At 42.5% G+C, this 24,926-nt stretch overlaps 1 protein-coding gene across 8 annotated transcripts in view; it reads left to right on the top strand.

Annotated features, from left to right (window-relative positions):
- The window catches only part of GLI3 (GLI family zinc finger 3), a 244,228-nt gene that overhangs the window by 154,154 nt on the left and 65,148 nt on the right, over positions 1–24,926 (top strand). For all 8 annotated transcript variants that reach the window (XM_066585474.1, XM_066585471.1, XM_066585470.1 and 5 more), the window contains 3 exons: positions 1,052–1,257; positions 3,297–3,449; positions 18,344–18,545. In XM_066585474.1, the coding sequence (XP_066441571.1) occupies positions 1,052–1,257; positions 3,297–3,449; positions 18,344–18,545 (561 nt within the window). The remainder of the gene's footprint in view (positions 1–1,051; positions 1,258–3,296; positions 3,450–18,343; positions 18,546–24,926) is intronic.

Below are 24,926 nucleotides of genomic sequence, written 5' to 3'. Positions count from 1 at the left end.
AGCTCTCTCGGGAATTGCTTTGATCTGTGATTAAGATATCTTTCTGTCTAGCCTGGAAGACATGGTAGAACTGCCTCTAACATTAGATTGCAGTCTGCTTTGGTGACATCTGCCAATAGCAGCTCTCACCATTATCAAAACACATCTTCTGTATTGAGGAGCCCTCTGTCTTCTTGAAACATGCTACTTAATTAGACTCTTCGTCTCTTTTCTTGTCCAATAGTGTTTCTCTTGTTTGGTAAAATCATATGGAAATTATATCTAAAATGTAAAAAAAATGTAAATTATTTAGATTGGCATTCGCAAAATATTTTATTGGCACTTTTAAGAATTTTAAGGAATCCTTTGAAAATACTCTCATGGCAGAGCAATATGGGCTACATTTGGTCATACAACTAAACCTTGAATACACAGGAATGGTACTATTTACGGGGGAAAAAACAGATTTTCTAATACTGAATGACCCTAGTGACAGAATGCTATAAAGTCAAGTAGCAATGTGTGACTGATGCATGGTTTTGAATTTGTGTGGATTGTTGAAAGGAGATTGCTAGCTTTTCTTTTACATTGACAACCTGGACCTTATCCATGAGATTCTGTGGTTATGCCAAGAAGGCACAGCATTGTGTAATGCCTGTTCTAAGTACGAAAGCATCTCACAAATGATTCATGTATTTGGCTATGTTACTCTGATATCTAGACTATGAATATAACACTTGCCGAAGCATCTAAGATGGATCCATTTCATGGAATCCTAGAATGATAGAGTTGGAAGGGACCTCCAGGGTCATCAGGTCCAACCCCCTGCTCAGTGCAGGATCACTTAATCATCCCAGATTGATGTCTGTCCAGCCTCTGTTTGAAAACGTCCATCGAAGGAGAACTCACCACCCCCTGTGGTAACCTGTTCCACTCATTGACCACCCTCACTGTCTAATATCTAATCTGTGTCTCCTCCCTTTCAGTTTCATCCCATTGCTTCTAGTCTTTCCTTGTCTTTAGAGATTTGAACAAAAAGTTTTACGAAATGTTTGCACTCATCTTTTTCCAGGCCTTCTGCGTTAGCAAGCAGCCCGACATATCCAGATCTTCCTTTCATACGGATATCTCCACATAGGAACCCTGCAACAGCTTCAGACTCCCCTTTCAGCCCTCCTCATCCCTACATCAATCCCTACATGGACTATATCAGATCCTTGCACAGTAGCCCCTCACTTTCCATAATATCAGCAGCTCGTGGACTCAGCCCTACTGACGGTGAGTTAATACAACAGTCACATTTGATGATAGTATATATTGGTAGTGTCAATGTATGTGTGTGGTCATTGTTGCAGATGTGTCCACCGCCCTAGCTTCCAAAATGGTCAAGATTAATAAAGTATAATCATCTTCCTGTCCTATTACTTTCCTTTTTATACACTGAAGTGATACTTAATTTACTCCTCAAATGCCTTCAGCAAAAGACCAAACCTTAATGGAGAACCTTGGATTATAGCTTTTGCTAACTTAATCATAGTCACTGTCAATGTGATCAGATTGTAATCCGAGGCGAATGTTAAGATTTCACATTGGAACTGCATGGCTTATAGATGACTATCACAAACGCATAGACTCGGTCTCAATGCCAGCTATGATAGTTATGATCAACATTGTGTAAAATGAGTCACTATTAAAGGCAAATCCGTTCTTGTTCAGCATTTGAAAGGCATCCCCAGCCATTTCTGTGGTGGCGGCAAGACAGCAAAGGACATGTCTTATCTATTAGACACCTTAATAAATTATAGAAGATAAGGCAGGATGGGAGGAAATTGCTAACATTTCCTCTTTCGCTAAACATCTTGCTTTCTGTCCTCTCGCAGCAAGCACTGCTGTTGACGTGAACCTGCTGTGCAACAAGAAATAGTCGTCTTTGGTGCCTAAATGTGCAAATATGACTATCGCAGATTTCACCTCATTTATAATGTTCGCAATAACATATTAAAGAAAGATCAAGCGACTGAAATAAAGGAACCCGTATATAAAAGACGAAAGTCAAAGGGAAAAAGTAAAGTCTACTTCCTTTAGTCCAGCATCAATGGCGTCTGATCATTTCCAGATTATTAAATGTTCTAGTTCTTTTTGGACAATCATACACATGTGTAGAACATTCATTAGTGTCAGGAGGAACCTTCAGATAGGAGATCACCCAGACCTGATTAAACTACAGCAAACTTTAAAGAGACTTTGTCACCATCTTTTTGCACCCCTCTCTAAGGGCAGCACAAGGTCGTGACGGTCACACTGATTACAGTGATCCGTCTGCTGTGCGGATCTGTGCAGTAATTTGGGAGAAACTTGCATTTTATCCCAACCCGCCCTCCAGCCATTGATTGACTGCTGGCTGCCTATTACTGTGTTTAAAAAGAGAGAGCTGCCAATCATTGGCTGGAGGGTGGGGTGGGTGTGGCTAGCCTGCAGCTCATTAATATGCAGGACTAGTTCTGTGTCTGGGTCCTAAATGCAAGTTTCTCCAGAACTCCTGCACAGATCCACACAGCAGACATGTGTTCAGTGTGACAGGCACTACCTTATGGTGCCTTCAGCGAGGGCTGCAAAAACATGGTGATGGAGTTTCTTTAGGTCTGTATTCAAACAGGTGAACTTCATGCTCTATTTCTGCCCGTCAGCGATATGGACGGAACTCAGGTGTGTTTATAGCACATTGATTTCAATGTGTTTATCCACAGCAGGGATTTTTTTCTTATAGCAATGCTGTGAGATAGAAACAATCATTGCATGGCCTATTTTTGCACGGTTCCTCCTAAGGAATGTTCCATTATTTCTTATGGGATCTTAAAAAAAAAATAAAAAATTAAAATCACCTCGCACCCTCGTGTCATGTGATTTGCATACAAGTGCAGTGCGATTTTTTTTTTCCATTGTAAACTATTAAAAGCAATGGCAATTTTTTTAACGTTCGTGAAGAAGGCGCGGTAAGAGTCATAAATGCATGGATGCTATTGCATCCAAAATTGCAATTTTATGGACAGGCCTTTCTTGGACGGACATTGGGCTCGCCCGTGTGAATACACATTAGCTGTGAGAAATTTTAGGTCTGTTAATGGATGTAACCAAGACTGTTTCTACTCACTGAAAGCAAATTGAGACCCGAAAAATAGTGAGAATTCACTATTTAAGGCTTAAGGCCAAGAGAGGTTGATGGCAAATATAATGATCAAACTCATAAAACAGATTGATGCTTCTGGTGTAACAACTTAGAATCTTGTGTTCATGCATCCGCATGTTGTACCTTTCAGTCCCGCACCCTGGTGTGAGCCCCGCTGAATATTACCAACATATGGCCCTGCTCACGGGACAGCGTAGTCCGTATGCTGACATCATCACTTCCCCAGCATCTCCCGGTGCTGGAGCCGCAGCCCTTCATATGGAGTATCTTCATGCTATGGAAAGTAAGTATTGCATTAGTTTTATGCATGAATTCCGTGTTTCAGATGCACACGCGTGTAATATGGTGTAGGGTATATAGCATAGCGTTTCCTATCAATACTGCTCCATATTAAATGGGTTTTCCAGAACTAAGATATTGATGACTTCTCCTCAGGATAGGTCATCAGTATCAGATTAGTGGAGCTCCGCTGCTCAGGACCCCTTCCGATCAGCCGTTTAAAGAGGCTGTGACGCTCGCGTGTGAGCATCGGGGCTTCATGTCAGACATGTGATGTTCGTCAGTCTCATGAGCTGAGAGCAGCTCAGCCCCAAATCAAGTGAATGGGATTGAGCTGCTATACCAGGAATAGCCACTATAAAATGTAGGGCGCTGTACCTGGTATCTACTGAAGTGGCCAAGTGAGCGTCATTGCTACTTCAAACAGACAGCGGATCCCCAACAATCTGATTTATCCTGAGGATGGGACATCAATATCTTAGTCTTGGGAAATCCCTGTAAGTGCTTCTAATATGGCTCAAAATACAGCATCCAATGGAGCATGCATGTATTGCCATATACTATGCATGATCGATAATTTAAAAAAAAATTCATTTCATCCTGATTTAGGGCGGAACGATTTTGTCAAAAATTAAAACCTCAATTTTTTTAAATTTATAGATTATAGTCGATTTTATTCTTAATTTTTATTTTTTTTTTGCTAATTGAACTGAAGAAATAGCCATATGAGGCCTTGTTTCTTGCAGGATAAGTTGTACTTTTTAATAGCCCCATTTGAATTACATATAATGTATCCTGTAACCTATTCATTTTTTTGGTGGAGGGGAGGAGGAGAAGGGGGGGGGGGGGTGGGAAATAAGAAATTCCACCATTTTTTTTCCATTGCTCACTATTTAGTATGAAGGATGTGTTATCTTCATTCTGTCAATCAGTATGATTAGGGTGATAACCAAACTTATAGTTTTTTGTCATGTGTTACTACTTTTCCAAAACGAACACAAAGAAATGGTATTTTCGTCGCCGCATTCCAAGACACATTAAGATTTTTATTTTTCTGCCAGCAGAGCTCTGTGAGGGTTTTTTGTGTGGTTTGCATTGGTACCATGTTGGGGTACATACATTTTTGTGATCACTTTTTATTGCGTTTTTTTTCAGAGGCAGATGAATCAAAAACAGCAATTCTGGCATGTGTTGCCATTTTTGTTTTGTTGCAGCGCTCACCATGTGGTATAAAGGTTAACTTTATTCTTTGGGTCAATATAATTTCCGCTATAAAAAATGTATATTTTTGATTATCTACTACTTTTTACACAATAAAACCCAATAAAAATAATTGTATAAGCATCGCTGCATTCCATAACATTTCTTTTTTCTAGCCGTGTGATGTCTTGTTCTTTTTGTAACATTTTGGGGAACCAAGAAACTCTTTGATCGCTTTTGATTGTGTTTTTTGGGAGGAAGATGAATGAAGAATAGCAATTCTGCTATTGTTTTTTTTTAAACTTTTTTATGCTGTTCATCATGCAGGGTAACAAACGTAATATTTTTCTAGTCCTGGTTATTAAGAATGTGGCGATACTTAATTTTTTTCCCCATAATTGTTGTTTTTGCTTTTCTGTGATCAGGGACACTGGACAGCCGAGTACTGCAAGAAATCAGCTGATCCAGCAGCCACCTGGCCCCGCACTACACTAGATCGCTGATTGGTGTCGCTTTCTGTCGGTTCTGGCATGTAATGAACCTAGTGAAGGTTCATTAGTTCTGTATTGCACCAAGGCTTACCTGCAGGGGTGTAGCTAAGGGCTCATGGGCCCCGATGCAACATTTTATTTTGGGGCCCCCCAACTTCTTTTAACCCCTGCTATCGCAGTCGCATTACATTCTGTAAAAGGCTCATCTAGGGTTTGGATAAATTTGCCTGGTGAATGTCTCATGAGTAGATTTCACAGACAAAAGCACTTAGCAAATGCAAGATACGATAACTACTGTGGGGATGTAGCTCGGTAGGCGTGCGGGTTCTTGATACACAGAGACGGAAACCCCAGCGGATGCAGTCCAAAACAGGCGTGACCTGCGTCTTTATTTTCTTATATCAGCAACATAAACAGTCCAACCCTAACTTCAGGCAAAATGGCAACATAAAAGTCCAGATTCAGCTATCAGGCCCTCCCGGCCTGATCAGGTCACACTTGGCAGGTGCTGTGCACACAGGGTTTCTCTCCCCAGCCGGTCACACAGGCTGCCAGGGATCAGCAGCCATCTTAGCCCCCCTGTGTCTGTGCACCTGCTATTTATGTGCAGCCTGGCTCAGCCTCAGCCCCTGAGCTGATTGAGCTCGCATCACACCCTGGGGTGGAGGAGGTGGAATGGACAGCCCCACTACCAACCTGCCATCCATTCCAAAAAACCCGGCCCGGATATTTTTAAACAACAGCTCTACAGCAACTACTTGCTGGAGACCACGTGACACTCCTGGTTTCTTATGTCTCTGAGAGCGAGACAGGACCCTCCTCCAGTCCCCTTATGCATAATACCGGAATCGAGGGGCGACGTAGCGACCATCCACCACTACACCCCTCAGTACCTCACACTACCCACACATTTACTTATCATTGATTCTAACCAAGCTAGAGGCCGGGTAGATTCAGTATCGGTTGCAATCATGAAGCACCCCATCTACCTTTCTTACCCCACTACTCTGCGCATTCAAGCCCACACCCCCTGATCCTTGGAGCATCCCAGACTGCCCACCGTAGGCGATGGCAAAATCGAACTGCAGAGCCACGGCAGTGGAGAAGGGAGGCTTCCTCCTTTGCCTGCTCATAGGGATGGGCAGGAAATAAAGCCAGCTGCCTTCTCCTGGATTGGCTCCAGCCTCCAGTCGCCTGCTAATATCGTCCAATGAAGACTCAGCAGATGTAGCATCATAACGCTACAGAGGTGGAGCCATCACTCTGGGGATGCTTTCTTTTATATACCTTTTTGCAACCTCCATCATCTTAAGAAGCAAAATGAAATTTTGCGATTTTGTGTAAAAACAGAATCTCAAGGTTCCTTGGGGGGAATTAATTGAATTAATTCGATTAATCACCCGGCCCTACCCTGATGTATTTTTTTTCTCTTGTGTGGCATTTAAATAGTGAAATAAAGTCATCACAAACCCTTCACTACGCACTCGCCCAGTTATTTTCTGGGATTATATCCAACGTCAAACAACTTCTTGAGTGGACCTTGTAAGATCAAAGAGAAACTGGGGAAATTTTCAAATATGCTTTCTTGTGCTCTTCTTATTAGACATTTCCAGCTAAGACATTTATCTTGCCTTTGAGTAGCACTGGGAAGCACAGGGAAATGTTGTGTTTAATCTTAAATTCTTTTGGCCAGAGCAATGGCAGTCTGGCACGGATACAGTTATGTACTGCACTAGGAAATGTTTGTCGTCTTTATTCTCCTGATGGTCTATAGAGCAGCACAAATATAGACGTTAGTGTAGCATAATATAGTACATGACTAACAAATCCTCAAAGCTTTGGACTTAGAAGGAGGTTTAGAGCCTCTTACATAATGTGTCAACAACCCTTTAGGGTATTCATGTTGAACTCTACAGCTGACTTGAGAGCAAAAATAACCAACATCAGGGGTGCAACATGATGAATAGTGAGTAGGGTGAGACGAAAGATTGTGAAAAACATCAAAAAAAGTTAAAACATATTCGAAGTTACAATAACAATAAAAAGTTTGCCAAATTTAGTCCATGACATATATTAAACTTCTATATAGAATGTTCTGTAGTTGACTAAACGATGACGTTATAGCCAATAAATGAGAGTTTTGCACATGTCACATATGGATAGTTTCCTTTCTTCCTCCAAAGTAGTGCGGCATTCCCCATAAAACAGTTTTGTAGCCAAGGAGAGATCAATAAAGCAGTATTACGCATTAGAGTTCATGTGGACATGTCGCTGTCTGCCTTAGTACAGGAACTGTAATGCTTACATTTAATGGGTCAACTTTCGAGGAAGCTCATTAAAGAGGGGATTATTGAATAAATGTTAGACTAAACTATTCAGCAAAGCAGACAAAGAATGCCAGACTGCAGCAGACAGGAATCAAAAATCCAGCCAAAAATCTTTTTTTTTTTTTTTTTACTCTCCCTTGCTGAACTATTATTATATCTGTCTGTGAGAAAATGTGCATTTTAGTATAAATACATGTTTTCCTCTGAAGACAATTTAGTGGCACTGGTTCCAGTACTCAGGACTATAGTGAGATATTTGCAGCTCAAAATCAGTGATATACGTGTAGAGGAACAATATGACCTCTACTTTTGTGCATACTGGCTCCGATTTACTAATACTATCTTATTAGATATAGTAATATAGCATGTTGTGGCGAAAAAAGACATGTCCATCCAGTTCAGCCTATTACCCCCTAGAGGAAGGCAAAAAAAAAACAATGAGGGAGAAGCCAATTTTCCCCATGTAGGGAAAAATTCCTTCCTGATTCCAATCCGCCAATCAGAATAATCCCCGGATCAACAGTGCAGACAGTTGTACACTGCGCCAACTTTATTACAGAGGCTCATGCTGGATGTTCAATTTGGCGCATCTACAGACTGTTTAGTCTAACTTCATACCCCCTATTAGTTGGCTTAGTTTATGCCAGATTTTGCAACTGGCATATTTTCAATAGTAAAATTTTCCCCATTCTTGTTTTGTGAAGTTTTTTTGAATCTCACGACTTACACCAAACACTCATTTACTTTCTTTTTTCATAATCCATTCACATTTAGGCCTTAGTCAGACGGGTGTTTTTTCGCGCGATTTGCGCATGCGTCTAGCGATTTTTTAAAACCATTGCTTTGCAATGGTATCGGACACATGAGCTCTTTTTATGCGCTCGGCCGATAAATTATAGAACAGAAATCGCAGATCGCACCTATCTGTGATCTGCGATTTCTGTTCTCTTCTCTATATGCGCTCAATGGGGCCGGCGGCAGCAGCGCCGACCCCATTGAGAACATATAGAAGACAAATCATTCTTCTCTGCCACAGCTGTAACAGCTGTGACAGAGAAGAACGATGTTTGCCCATTGAATTCAATGGAGCCGGCAATACAGCCGGCTCCATTGAAAGCAATGGGCTGCCGGCGTGCGCGGGATGAATTGTCGGGAAGAGCTGTGAGTCAGACCTGCCTCTGATTGGCTCAGCGCTGAGCCAATCAGCGGGCAGGTCTGACTCACACCCCCTTCACACCCACTGCAGGCCGGCCGCGCGAAACTCCGGCTGCCGGGAGCAGGTGAGTATATATATATTTTTTATTTTAACACTTTTCTGGATGAATTGCAGGGAAGGGCTTATATATTTAAGCCCTTCCCGACAATTCATTCCACACTCGCCCGCAGTGCATTGCTTTCAATGGAGCCGGCTGTATTGCCGGCTCCATTGAATGCAATGCGCTGGACAGCTCCGGCCCGTTTCTAATGAAACGCGGCTAGGAGCAGATTTTCGGGCATCGGTCACGCCATTTGCGGATGCGCATTTGTCATGCGATCTGCAAATCGCGCGAAAAAACGCCCGTCTGACTAAGGCCTTATAGAAATAAACTCTATAAGGATTTTAGGCCCAAATTCTGGCGTAAAAAAAGTTGCTAATTTTTACACAAGCCCCACTTTTTTTGGTCCTTTGTGTTGGCCCTGCCACTTCCGTAAAAAAGTGGACCAGGCTAGGCGGGAGGGGGAGTGGCCACATTGGACCAACAGATTTATAGATAATTTATGCCAGAAAGTAATGTACATCAGGTTGGACGTGGCTACATTTCTGTGTAGGCGCACGGAGGCGATGAGATGTGCCTAATACATAAAAAAAAATAGAAAAAGCAAGCATCCACAAATAGTAATGCAAAAAGATGACATTTTTTATTGTGCAACTACAGATGCAACATTTCGGGTCAGCGACACTTTTTCAAGCTGCACAAAAACACATGGTAGAGACAAAGATCGTATTAACATCTCAGTTAATTGAGATAATGGTATAGTATATCTGACTTAGAGGACATTATAATTTCAGTACATTAATATACATAACATAGTATGTTAGGCTGAATGAAGACTAATGTCCATCTAGTTCAGCCTTTGTAGACATTGATATAACCGCAGAGCATAATGTAACATTGTACAACAAGCGCGCACCTAAATTGGGAGGCGTCGAGGCATAGGCTGTGACAAACTGTCCCATTCGGGAGAGGACTATGAACAAAGTAGAAAGATGATTGAGCAAAGACTCAACAAAACCATACAAAAATAACATAAAAGGGGTGAATCAAGTCAGTTATGGCTGCTGGACGCCATCCAACCGTAGTTAGCAGATAGCAGGTATACACAGGAAACGGTCTGAGAAGTGCAGAAGCACAAGAGTCACATAAATAAATAATCAGAATAAGGCTAAAATGGCAATATATAAGATGCAAAAGCTAGTCGCTCAAGGATGCCGGACCCAATACAGATATTAGTATGCAAGTGTCAAACATAAACCTAACAGGAAGACAGGGGCACAAATACGGATGTCGAAATGCATGAAAAACAAAAGTACAGTATTTACCAGGAGTACATATCATAGGGACCACAGGTCGTCAGGGCTGTGATGGCGCTGGAGGGAGCTGGTGCTCATACAGCAGGGAATTTCAATAAAAAGTGGGCGCCAACAGTACCGTAGACCAGAAGTGATGTTGTGGCCAAAACCGGAAATGCAGTCTCTTCATGTATTAGATGTATTACACGCCAGGAGAATTCATGCTAAGACCGGTGTTGAAAATACCAGTCTTACTAAATTTACCCTTATATGTTTCCATGTGAAGTTGGAGAATTATGGAGGTAACATAGGGTCCCATAGACTACTGTAGGTGGCTTATTATGCCTCTGTCCAACTCAAAGGTTGTAGGAAGCCATGATAAGGTCATATTTATGAGATTTAACCCTTTCCAATCCACTGTCTGACGTCTTCCCACATTCTGATTGAAGCTTGTACAGCTCCAATGTCAGACAACATCCAACAGGGTATTCTTACCATCTATTGTCAACCACTCTGCTGTCAGAGCATATCTGGTGCACACACACTGGCTTTAGCCAGCAGGTCGTACTGTTGCGTAACAGCAAACAGAGAAAACCTTTTAGGGAACCCTGAATCCAAAATTGGATTTAAAAGGGTTAAAAGTGCCCATACAGAGTAGATGAAGGTCAGCTGAAGTTGCCAATTTTAGTTAGCCGAACCAACCAACCATCCAACCAATGTGTATGTCACAACGCTTCCGCAACAGCAAACATCTGTGGAAAGAAGGCTCAGCTTGGATTTTACCATGCCTGATTCAATGTTCTCTAGAGATGTCTGGCAGTGGCTTGTTCCCCTACCCCTAATGAGAACACATGCAGACCAAATATATATGGGGGCTCTGGCAGGAGGAATAATTGTCAACTAGCTATCTAAGGGGCAGTTCATAGTTATTCATCTTTTCTTGCAAAATGACAACTTTGTATACACTTTTCTATAACATTGCACTTCTTCTATTTTACAAGCGTAGACAATAGAAGAATGGGTGCAGCATGAATGATTGCGTGGAACCCATAAGAGTAGCAAAAAAATCATCTAATTACATTTCGAGCTTTCTGTGCTTCGTAACTCTTCTTTGTAACTTATTAATATGTCTTTTTTTAATTTGTTATCTTTTCTGCAAGGTTTGTATTATGTAACTGTGTTGCACTCAATCTCCACTGATGCTAATTATTTGCCGGAACTGCGCTAATGACTAGAAAGACAAATTAAGTTGAATCGCTGAGAAAAACAAAGGCAGTTGACACAGTCTTGTTTTCCTCACATGATGGGAATGTGTGTAGTCAGGTAATGGATGATGGGTGCCTTATTTAGACAAAGGCTAGTGGGAAAACCAATTAAAATAATTTCCCTGGTCTGTAAATTAATTGTCATTAAGGTGGGTTTTGAATGTCCTATCATTTATCACTCGAGGAAATGAAACCTTTTCCAGTCAGACTTGAAGATCACAGTTGACCTCACTAATACAGCGGAGTACAGATAGTTTTCTATTAGCGTTGTGTTTGTACACCGCCTACTTAGTATTAATAGAGACATATTATAGTACATGGAAATGCAGGGAAACGTTGAATCACACTGTCCTACTAGAAGTACATCTGGAGGACTGTGTGATGTCAGTATTCCTGGGACCACTTAGTTGTAATATAGATAGGTCCTCCTTCCTACTACTGGCTCTTCTACATGGAATGTGTCATGCGAAAATGGCCTATTGTATCAATCAAGTTTTTATGTTAAACACTAGTAGATAGCCCGTTCCAGGATGGGGACTGTAATAGAAAATGCATCCACTTATGGGCAGAGATCCGAGAGGTAAGCGTCTTCCACCCCCCACCTCCTTGCTTAGACAGCAGGAGCTGCTTGCCAAAGGAGACACTAAGCATGGACTCCCTTGGGCTTGCAAGCACACACATCATGCTGTACATTCTGGTACAACTCTTCAATGTGGGCACTGAATGCAGCAGGGACTGCTGGGTAAAGAAGCCATGGCGCCCCCTCTTGGCTTAGCACTGCTCACAGCACACTGTACCTCCCTGTACAGCTCTTTCGATACAGCTGGCCACAGGTTGGTGAAGCTGAAGCGGCTGAGCCAAATGCTCAAGGTAGTGTAGCGGCAGCCGATTTTTACTACACTGCTGAATGTGGGGCACAATGGAGTAAGTTTGGATAAGATGGCTTCATTCGTCCTCCCCCCCGCTTCATACCGCACACATCACGCTTCACATTCCTGTACAGGGGTTTGATATGGGTGCTGACTGTGAATGTAGCAGGAGCCGGTCTCCACTACACTGATGAGTGGGTGGTACTCCAACGAAGAAGAGAAGAGCAGCACTCCAGGGAGTAAAATCACATTGGTATCTTTATTATGCCCATGAAACACGAACAACGTTTTGACCCTACTTCCAAGGGTCTTTGTCAAGTTCTGAGTAACGTATACAGACACACAACATTAAATATCACCAATGACCACACCTCCACCAATCACAAGACAATACATCATAAGCCCATTAAAATAGACCACATACTATAGGGTGACTCAGTGCATATATCGCAGGTGAGCAATACATAACTAATTACATCAATGCTTTCATGTCATACACTGCGCTGCAAACCTGTTAGCATCCCCTCCGATAGTGTCGCATGCTATTGACGTCACTGTCCTCATCCAGCGAGATCCCATTAAAGGTCTCGCGATATCACAAGTATAGTGCAGAGCCTGGTATTCTAAACTAAGACCCAATGTGTAGCGACTGCGCATGCGCGGAAATTCGCCGGCTTCATGTAATACACCACACCTCCACAGCGAAACCATCGTATGCACACGTCAGCAGCATAATAAATGCAAAGCTGACATGCCCATATGATGAGCCTTCAACGCTATATCATACCGCAGCTACTGCGCATGTGCGAGAATTCATAGTTCTCGCGTGACTCATCACCTTACCGCAATGTAAATCGCGCATATCTACGCCAACAGATGTACGGCTAACATATCAGTATACCTTGGTACCAATGGCTCATTATGGCCCTCTACAGTGTCACAGTGTAAGATAAACCATGAATAACTATAGGCTAGGTTCATCCACATATACCATATCTAGGACAGAATTACATGTAACCTATGTTGGTTAGGGTTTAGTAATCAGACCCACAGCAATTACCTGTCCATACATTGTATACTAGCATACAAGTGGATATATCCCCAATAAAGGAGACCATAATTGGTTCGATCCATAACTTTACGCATAAGGCACCAATGGATCTTTCCATAAGACAGGATAAACCATCAATCACCCATAAGAGTAACTCCTAAGTGTTTTACCAAAATCCCTTATATGCAGTACCTATAGCACCGCCAGTGAGTATGACACAGAAGCACATCATAGTTTGTATTGCTAATACATTTATTCAAACTGATTGTATACAGAAAAGCAATAGGCTATTTGTGATGAGTGGGTGCTACAGTATCATTTTCCCTGGTGAGTGCAGCCACAGTGTGCTCTACAGTATAAAAAATTAGGTGTCCAGTCCCCCTCTACTGGCCACATATATAAATGCTTTAGCATGCCATGCAGTCATCCAACCACATGGTGGCAGTATTACAAACTGAAACAGGACACTAAGAAAATATATGTATTAGATAATCTTTAGAGATGAGCGAGCATTCTTGCTAAGGACAAATGCTTGATCGAGCATTGTCCTTAGCGAGTATTTCCCCGCTCGGGAGCAAAGGTGCGGGTGCCGGCGCGGGGGAGCGGTGAGTAGCGGCCATGAGCAGGGGGGGCGGGGGGAAGAGAGGGAGAGAGAGATCTCCCCTCCGTTCCTCCCCGCCCCCCCCCCCCCCCCCCCCCTGCCGCCGACAGCCGAATCTTTGCTCCCGAGCGGGCAGGTACTTGTTAAGGACAATGCTCGATTACGAGTATGCTCGCTCACCTCTAATAATCTTTAAGAATTTTTAGTGATTTTGTTTCATTTTACATTTTGATATCGTCAACTTAAAATCCTGCGGTTTTCACACTGGTCACCTCGCCTAATATTAGTTTGACAGTTTCTGTTGTGTAGAGAAAACTATCAGTAGTAATCTCATTGTCATCACAGGCAGGATTACAATAAAAAGTACCACCTATATACAGATTACACAGGGAACACCATTCACTATAGGTGGTGATCACAGCTCACCCCCTCCCAATCCCTGCATAATGCCCTCTTCACAGAGCATGCCTAGGACATTCTCCCATAGTAGTAAATGGGTCTGCCCTTTCCTTTGTGTGAATGGCCCATGAGACTGCTGTAAAGCATATCTGTAAATGCTGCTAACTGCAGCTGAAGCAAGACGGCTGCCCCCATAGTCATGTATAGACAACAGGATAAAAATCTACAGTCTGAAAATAGAAATAGGTTAGAAAATTAAATATTTTTTACTAGCTGGATTCAATTAGTAAAAAATGCAGGCGATGCATTCTCTTTAAAGGGGTGTTCCCATCTCGGCTTTTAGATGGGAAAATCTGGCCCTGTTTCCAACCAACTGTCAAGTGAATGGGGGTTACTGAAACAGAGTAGCACAGCAAACTACACTGTTCCTGTAACTCAAAAGACATGTCAGAAGGGGTATTGTCTCTCCATGAGGAGAGCACCTAGAAGGTGAGTGAGGAAACTTATAAGGCCATGCATGCCAGAATCCATGGCCAGAATCCATACACAGACAGCTGTTTTGGGGTGTTTGCCCCTCATCAGTGTGCAATAGAATTCTGGTTTGGCTGGTGAGAGGCCTATGATGTGAGTTGGGAGGGGTATTGTCTCTCCTTGAGAGCAACTAGAAGGTGAGTGAGGGGACTTATAAGGCCATGCATGCTCCCCTGGGTAATATGCAAATAAGGGAGATGGAACAAAATCTCTGCAGCGCCGCCTATTGGATGGCAGCATTGAAACAGCTGTCTGTGTAGTCATTAGAGACTCCTTTTATGGTGAGAGAGATGACTTTCAGACTAACATTATTTTCCTGCAGAGTAGTGTGACTTAGTGATCTGCTCATTGGGAAAAGTTTTACATCAACACTCTTTATGGTATGTTTCCAGCTCTAACATAAAAAAACATTGAAATTGAGTGTGCATTCATGTTCACCGGTCCAGTGAGAATAGGGAATGGGGCACCCTCTATTCTCAGGACTGGTGTAAGTTCAGTAAATGTGTTTTAACAGGAAACACCTTTAGGCTTCATCCACACATTTTTTTTTTGTCGGGGAAGTTGAAAATAAAATGGGCAAAAGTTACATCACAAATCGAAGTGGAAGTTGCAGTTTTTAGTGCAATTTCGTTTAAAATTGGGGTCGATGAGTGAAATAAACCATCAAAAGCACCACACCTAGAACATGCTGCATTTAGGCCAAATGAGTCAAGAGTCAAAAATGCCAACAAAAAACATTTGGTGGAGAGAAACTTCTCCTTTGCATCCGTAATAAACATTTAGACTCTGCACTGGAAACATTCAAATAATTGTCTAAAAATTCTACAAAAACATGACTTAAAGGCTTCTTTCACACGAGCGCATATTGGCCGGCGTTTTCATGGCTGGCCAATATACGCTTCCATCTGGAGCATAGAAGCTCGTAAACGGGCGCACAAATCTAATGTTTGTGCGCCCGTTCACACGGAATAGGGCCCGCTGCATATGCACCGAGCTCACTATGCTGTTGCCCATTTCCCTTCCCTCCCCATGGCAGGTTCACCTCTCGTCTCATCCCGCTTGTTCTTTGTAATGGGATGGGCCAGGGCGGAGCTAAGTGACGGCCCGTCCCGCCTTCCCCCATTTATGGCTATGGACAAGGGGTGGGGAGAAGGTGGTAGCTTAGCTCCACCCACGTCCCGCCCCTTGTCCATAGCCATTAATGGGAGGAGGCCAGTGCAGCACTTGGCTCCACCCCGTCCCACCCCCTTCCATTGTACAGAACGAGCGGGGAGGAGATAAGAGGTGGGCCTGCGCAGGTGGGAGGAGAGCAGAGGGAGGAAGCTTAGCAGCCACGTTGCTAAACGTCCTCACACCTACGGCCGCTGCTATGGGCTCCCAGCGCTGCTTTTTCTCGCAGAGTCATTGCTGCCACTCGCCATTCTCTCGCTATTTTTTTTTGTGTGAAGGTCAATAGGACTGTCTAATGTTAAAATCCCAACATGGGGGATAAAACAACAGAAAGATAGAGCATGCCGCGATTTTTTTGTTAGGGTGGCTTCACATGGGCAAGAAAATCGTGCGATTTTCGTGTGATGGGAGAGTCACTAAAAATGATTTTCCTTCCCATAAACGATGTTTTCACTTATGCGATGTTGCGAGAGCAAAAAAATCGCGACTTTTTTCTATCTTTCTGCGATGTGCGGTTTTTTTTTAATCTCCCATGTCTCTCTGTGGAGCTTCCTTTTAATCACATCGCAACGCAACAAGCTTGTGTCGCGATGTGATTTCAACATTAGAAAGTCCTATTGACTGTCACAAAATAAATTGCGGCAAAATCGCGCGATTAAAATGTGAGAGAAAATAGCAGCAATTATTTTGCGAGAAAAAGCAGAGCTCTTGCTCAAAAATCATGGGAAAGAAGACGCTATTTTGCTGTGACTTCGTCGCGTGTGTGAAACTAGCCTTAGAGCTCAGTCAGACGAGCCAAGACCAGTGAATTTTTCACGCATGTATAGGCGCGGGAACAAAATTGCACATCGCCTGTAGAAAAAAATCACGTGACCGGGTGCATTTGCACTCACATGTCCTATCTTTTGCAAATGCGAATTTTAGGTGCTTCTGAAAACGGACATGTGACTGCTTTCATTGTTAAGCATTGGCTCTAATAGAGCCTTTTTTTAAAGGCGCCTATGCATGAATGAAAAAAACACTCGCCTGACTGAGCCCTTAAGGAGTTAAAGCCAATTGCTGTTGGGCGGTTTCTTAAAAGAGCAATGCAGTTTAGTAAATAAGTCCACAGCGGTTCAATTGCTGAAACGTAAGAGTAGCGGCACGTGCGCTCGTTTGTGTAACGTGCTGCAGTCCGCCTCGCTGCAAAAACATTTAGTGCAGATAATTATCTCTGGGCATAAAATAAATCCTCCCATGTTTGTATTTATAATCAGAGCCAAAGGCTTTATTTAAACAGCAGATAAATTGTATTCACGGTGGATAACTTATGTTAATCTCCTCTATAGCAGCAGACTTTAATGGGGTTACATCCTAGAAGTGGCTGAAAACTGCTACTGCCCCGTCACCCTCTGTAAAATAAGACATAGAAGGCATCACAGTCGGAGCGCGGACAGTCCAATTTGAAACTAAGTAATTCATTCTTGTGACATTGTATGTATCAGTATTTGCAGCACTTAGCAAACACCAAACAATTTCTAATAGTTTTCTTTTTACCAATGTCTACAAAATTTGTTATTGTCGTGTCACTAAAAAGAAACAGAAATCAATGGCAACTAGAGCAGTCTAAATGTCAACAGTATTTTGTGCAACCATAAGCTAGCCATAGACGGTAAGTATTGATACAGGATCAGACCGCTACTTCACTACAGCGATTGCTGTTATTTCCTTATTATTCAATATGTATGTTATTGTTTATCAACGTTTTAGTCGTAAGAAAAACACATTTGTATCACGATGGTAAGAAATATACCTCAATGGGACCTTCACTTTTTATTCAGCTCTGCATCTTTGCTCAGAAAAAAAGGTGCGGGCTGGTTGGTCGCTCCGAACCGCGTAGCAGCGGCGGCAGCATCTCATCGCTTGTGGTGAATTAATGAATGGAATGTCGTTGCAGCCGTCAGATTCATAAATCACCAGAAATGAGAGGGCTAATACATAGAAGTCTTATCCTTTTGTTTAGCAATTTATCATGCGCTTGCACATTAATAAACAACGCTCCCTTGAGGAAAGCTTTAGGAAGATACATTTTTCTTCCTAATTTTCCTCAATTGTAGCCAGTAGATCACAGGTGGAAAGTGAAGGCGCTTGTCAAGACGACTGGCAGTTTTGACCTACTCTATAGCAAACAGGGTCTGCACTGTAATAATATCATGTATTTACACATCACCCTTTACATCTGTGCTTTATGAGGAAACAGATTTACCCGTCTCACTTCTTCTGCTTGTACAGTAACATATTTGTTCAGTGTTTAAGGCAAAAAGTTTACAAAATGTGGGTCACAGCTTCAGCTATCCATTATGGCAGAGCGGCTCAATGCATCTGGACCAACTTTGACACATTGCAATTAATGTGTAGCTATACTGAGGTTTAGTTCGTTCTAAAATGCTTCTGTTCTTCTCAGGTTCCAGGTTTCCCAGCCCAAGGCTTACAGCCCGACCGAGCAGGAAACGAACGTTGTCTATATCCCCCCTCTCTGACCACAGCTTTGACCTTCAGACCATGATCAGAACATCTCCGAACTCTTTAGTGACCATTCTCAACAACTCACGTAGCAGCTCCTCGGCCAGTGGTTCTTATGGACATTTATCAGCAAGTGCAATAAGGTAAAGCCTCTTCTTTTCAAAGCTTCATGACTTTGCTCTTGAATCGTACAAAATGTAAAGTATTAAGAGTAATGTGTCTCTTATGGCCATACTTACCAGATTTTTACACATTGTCATAGTTTTCAGTTATTAAACGATATATAATATAAGATGGCTACCTGTCTAAACACAAAATACAGGCGGTGGACAAAAATATGGAAACACCGTATGAAATGCATTGGGTTATAATCATTACCATTGAGCTGCCCTTTTGACCCCTGCTTGGTTGAGAGCTTTCCCGCCAAATTTGTGTTGACTTCACCTCGTGCCCTGCTCTGGGTGGTTTTGGGAGCCAGCTGGTAACAGCAGCTGAGTGGCTCAAACCCCTGACCACTGGAACCTTGTTGCTTGGGAAGATATTCACTTTTGCCTGGCAGCATCTGTGTCATATTACCTCCACTGAAAATCAGTCTCTACATGTCTTATTGAAATATGATTTATAATCCCATGGCATGCATTTCATACGGTATTTACATATTTTTGTCCACCACTGTACAGTCCTTAAATGATTATTTTTTATCTATTCAAGCAAGATATCCCAAACCAACTGGCCTGCTTCCACTATGTCCATAAGTAATGCACCCCTATACTTATTACCTGATTATTCCACCTTTAACAGCAGCAGTTATTAAAAATGGTCGTAATAGTTATAAGTGGGTCTTCATACCAATTTTTGAGAAATTTTATCCTACTTGTCTTTTCAGAATTGACAGTTTGGAGGGCTTATTTTGAGCCTTTCAAAGATTTTTTTTTTTTGGGGGGGGGGGGGGGGGGTTAATACTTTTTTATGGCACTGTAACATTTATTTAACTTCATTTTAGGATTCCAAAATAAAAGTCTCACTTTACTTTAACCAGTCTCACACGACCGGATTTGAATTACGGATCTGGTGATCGGCGTTTGAGCAGACGATCTGTAGTAAAACGCGGGCATTGAAATGCATACACTTTCAAATTTTCCTTCACAATCGCGGCATGCTCTATTTTACCGCTGAATCTGTGTGGACAGCCTCCATTGATATCAATGGAGGTCTGCAACCAGCAGCCCATACGCAATTACCATTACGTATGGACTACGGGTACTTGTGTCATCGCTAAGCAACGGTGTGGGAAATACCATCAAACAAGAAAAGCTGTAGTGTGCGTGACCGCCTGTGTGCCATATGTGATACAGTAAGCGCCATAAGCAGGCCTCCCCCATGCAAAATTTGACCCGCTGGTGTGAGCTTGGGCCCATAAAGCGGACTTGTCACTATAAGATGCCGCCCTATTTAAGGTCAACAAGGCAACAAAAAATATTGTGGCATGTGGTTAATAGCAGCAGTTAAAGAAGTCAAAGTTATGAGTCTACTGTGTCCATGGGAAACTCTTGTTAAGAACCAAGTATTTGGATTCGTGTTTTTCTGCATCCTTTTAGTCCGCTGACGCAGTTAAAGAAATACAGTCAATTACCGTAACTTCAGTCGCAGCTTTTTCTGGGTAAATTCCACAGCTGTGACGGGTTCCAGAATTGCCACAAAGTTTGGTTTTCATTATGAGGTCTGTAATGTTTCGTTTTATTATTATTCTAAGTTAATTAAGCTCGCGATTCGAGACTCCACATCTTAATAAAATTACAATGCTGTTCACTGACCCACATGAAAAAAACATTCTTTCCAGAACTACATATTGGAATCGTCAAATGTTTCAAACATAAAGAAGTTGTGTCTTTGTCCCGTTCCCTGCATGCAGAGCTATTATATTTGGCTGCATACTTGTCCTGTACATACAGCGAATCCTCACTAGACTGACCTAATAAGGAATCCGAGCGCTCATATTACATCACACCAGGGATACAACACTATACCAGGCACACAGCAGGTTGACGACATCTAAGGGTGCTTTTACCTGGAAGGGGCAAAAGTGAACGCTAATTGTTCAGTCCAAATGTGAGCCAACGACCAAAAGACGAATGAAATCATTCACTTCTCGCTCTTGTTCATTTTATGCAGGCCTCGTTGGTTGGTTCACCTATCGTTCAGTTAAAACACCGATCATTCAGTCCTTCTCATTAACTTATACGGTTAAAGACTGAACAATGTCTCATTTGAATGAGTCAACAATGTATCTGTCTGTATAAACAAAGTGCGAACGAGCTAACAATGACGCCATCCGCTCGCTCAGACCATAAATCGGCTCATCTAGAAGGGCTCTAACACTGCCGGATGGCCTAACCTGCCAAATATAGAAAGAAGCCACTGCCGTATCTTGGTTGAATTGAACACAGGATAATATATATTATCTAATAGAGATGAGCGAACGTACTCGTAATGAGTACTTACGCACCCGAGTACCGCCATTTTCGAGTACTTCAGTACTCGCGCGTAAAGATTCGGGGGGCGCCGGGGGGGCGGGGAGAGGCGCGGCGGTGCGGGGGGTAGCAGCGGGGAACAGGGGGGAGCCCTCTCTCTCTCCCTCTCCCCCCCACTCCCCGCTGCAACCCCCCGCGCCCCCACTGCGCCCCCCGAATTTTTTCGCCCGAGTACGGAAGTACTCGAAAATCGCGGTATTCGGGCGAAAAAGGGGCGGGGCCGAGCACGTTCGCTCATCTCTATTATCTAACACACGGACCGAGGGCTTATCAACACGTCAGGAATTTTCATCAGTATTTTGTGAACCAAAACCAGCAGTGGAGCGATCAGAGAGAAAGTAGAATGGGAAGATTTGCATTTCTTCTGTATTTCAGACCCGCTCCTGGTTTTGGCTTACAAAATACTGATGAAAGGAGCCCTACGATTCTTGACGTAATTTTATGGAATTTTCATCATACATGATAGTCTTATGTAGCAGTAACGAAAAGCATGGATGTCAGGAGATAGAGCTCTCAAAATGGGCACCATATGTTTCAACATATTGGGGGAGATTTACTAGTGAAATGCACCTGGATACTCTCACAAATTACACAAAATAGCCGTGTGCAAACTTTGCCATGTGTTTTTGACACTTTTTATACCTATATTGACCATTTTGAAAAGTATCTAAAAAGGCATGAAGCTACAAAGGAGCCATGAAATGCACCAAATGTGTTCAAAATGTGCAGCATTATATGGTTTAAACTAAAGTATAGCGCTGCGGAATAAGTTAGCGCTATACAAATAAAGATTATTATTACGTATATATATGCCACTCATGACATTTCTAACATGCTTAGTCAGCTGTAGCAAATTTATTATGCTCTTGTGCCTTTTTTTTTTAGAAATTTGGTGCAATTTTTGCCTGTAATGTATGCATTTTATAGCACAACTCGCTTGTTACCCGCAACTTTATCGGCTTGTAATTTGTATTTTTTTTAAAATCTAATCTGTGTTTTGCTGTATATTGAAACGTAAAAAATTGAAATAGTGAAAGGAATGTAACTGCAATCTGCTGTCAGCACAGTTGTGTACACTACATTTTAGGTCTTGTCATCTTTTGCTGGGATATAAAGGTTTTGTGGGCTATATACACGTGAGCCGCCACATATAGCTGCCCATGAGAAAACATGCTTTTTCTAAATGTACACCTGCTACCTTAAGTGTTTGCCCTTGAGCCTTATTGATCATCATGGCAAATGCTATTTTTAGAGGGAATTGTAGCCTTTTGAATGGAAATGGTTATCTCAATCCATATTAATGTGTCTTGTGTTCAAGTTTTAATCTCTGGCAATGTTGGTATCCCTACTAGCTTAATAATCGTATACATGCGGCAATGACATCTGCCCTCACGTGTCTGCCCATTTGGGGAGGCCTAGTTTATGATGTGCACCCCCTTCCCCTCTGCTGCACTCAATAATCGCATACGTGCGGCAACAATGTTTACACTCACGTGTCTGCCCGTTTGTGTAGGCATAGCTTATGATGTGCATCCCTTTCCCCTCCGCCTCGCCGTACTATGCGGCGCTGGCGGCAGAGCGAAGGTGTGCCTACGCATCACCAAATAAATCTGTCTTCTTGCGCTCCCTAGAGAACTCTATACACATTTTCAGGATAGATTCCATCTCCCTGCCAAATTTCATCAAATTCACTTCAGCGGTGCAGCTGTGAAAAGCTAACAGACAGGGTTACTTCTGCATTTATAATATTAGTCTGGATTAATAGAGCCTCCTACTTGTTGCATCTTTGTTTTGGCGATTGGGAAGAACCAGTCATTTCCATTTGAATTAGGTTTACATAACATACAATATGTATCTCATTACGGTTTATTATGCCCCAACATGTTGGACATGTTTCATAGAACATGTTGTGGCATATGAAATATGCAATTTATTGTCCTAGTTTGACATGGAAAGCCTTGTCAAACAAGCTAGAAATGCATTCACATGTCACATTACAAAATAATGTTCAGCGGTGTTGTCATGATGCCATCTTTGTGAGATCACAAGAAACATGTTGTAGAAGCAATGCCACTGATAAGCATACTTTTTGCACACCTATGTGCGTGAAAAAAATCCGCTCCTTGCTTATGCGGAAAACGCGTGAATGGGCAAGGTTTGTGCATGAAACTTTGCCCGTTCACTAAGGCAGCTGTTCCACGAAGGCCGCCTCATCACTGAACACTGACGGCACTGTGACAGTGTTCAGTGATGATGGGACTCCCCACGGGGATAAAAGAATCGCCTTCCACTGCTGTCAGTGCTGTGGCAGAAGACCACGATGCTATCCCATTGCTATCAATGGGGCCGGCGCTGCTGCCACCCCATTGAAAGCAATGAAATGAAGGCAATCCCTGCAGGGATTTTCGGGGAAGGGCTTGACATATATGCTATACCCTGAAAATAATCCCTGGCTGCTGAAAATAAAAAAAAAATCTTAACTCCCCTAGCAGCGCTGTGGAGGCTCCGGCGTGTCTTCTTCCCGGCTCCCCGGCACTGTACTGCATCATTTTCTTCTGGCTTGAGATTTAAAACAGTGAATGAGAAGTCAACGAGCCAACGATGATTTCTATGCCTACAGAAACCGAATGATGAATGAGAAGTGAACGACTCCTGTTCGTCATTCATTCGTCGGCTCGTGTTTAGTTTGAACGATTATTGTTCGCTTTTTTTGTTTGAACCATTTTTTTTAACAATAATCGTTCCGTCTGAAGGCGCCCTGAGCTATATTAACCCTTCGAACAACAAATGTAACACAAATACTCTTAAGGGCTTAGTCACACGGGCGCATCCGGGCGCCGACGCGCGCATCTTCCTGCAGGATAAGACGGCCGCACTGCAGGTACGGACGGTTCTCCGCACTGCCAGCAGAAAGAACACATGACCCGCTCCATTGCCGCTCATGTGTTCTTTCTTTCGACGCTGCGGAGAGTCATCCAGTGCGGCCGTCTTCTTCGTGCAGGAAGATGGGCGCATTAGCGCCTGGATGCGCCCGTGTGACTAAGCCCTAAAACGTTTACATCTAATTATTAAATGTACAGTGCAAATTTAAAAAAATAGTGATTTTTAATGTGCATTTTATTATTTATTAGTGATTTATTTATGTTATTTTTACAAATGTAGAACGTTTTGTATGTAAAACATGTAGCATTTAATCAGCCATGGTGGGAGGAAATACATGAACAGTCCATGACTGACTATTACAAGAGTGGGAACAATATTCCCTCCATTGCAGATAGCTTGTAGTTTATATTGGTGTAAATGCATTGTATCTATCTGCATTGTCTCCATCCCTGTGAACCTCCAGAAACGTTCATACACCTGTAGGTAGAACAATATTAGTAGCGATTGTAATAATTTACACTTTTCTACCCATGGCTCCCTCGATTTAGCGATCAGTGCTCCAATAGGGGCAAATTCAGACACGTATAATAAAGTCTGCAGGAGTTTTCGCCTACTTTAGGGACCTCTTAGTGATGTGAACTATTCTAGGTTATTTTTTGTTCTAATTTCAGATCACAGGACTTTTAATTTATAAATACATTTGTAGCGGGGGATTAATGGCCGCCGACTATACAACGCAGCAGAAGTCTACATTTTGCCTTGTTATTACAGAGGAAAATGTTGTACAGAAGTAGATTGAGATGATAAATTCCCCCCATCTGCAGCTGTCAGTAAGAGCGTAATGAGCTGCCCGTCTTCTTGTGTTTACAGAACATGATTGAGCTTACCTCTTTCTCCTTCCCACAAGAAGCTGCATTTCCCTTATGTGAATGAAGAGTAACCAGAGTGGATTTCGATGAACGTCAACTAAAATTTTTGGATAGCAATAAAACATATCCCTAGCCGGAGCTGGAGACACCAGAGCACTGTCAGCACCGTGTTATGAGGCAAACATAGGAAACAGTTGGACTAGAAGTCAATGTTGACTGCAGACCGGGAATCAAACTTACT

This window comes from Eleutherodactylus coqui, chromosome 12 (genome assembly GCF_035609145.1).
Source record: "Eleutherodactylus coqui strain aEleCoq1 chromosome 12, aEleCoq1.hap1, whole genome shotgun sequence".
Lineage (NCBI taxonomy): Eukaryota > Metazoa > Chordata > Amphibia > Anura > Eleutherodactylidae > Eleutherodactylus > Eleutherodactylus coqui.
Note: the sequence above shows the minus strand (reverse complement) of the source record. Positions and strands in the feature narration are given on the sequence as shown.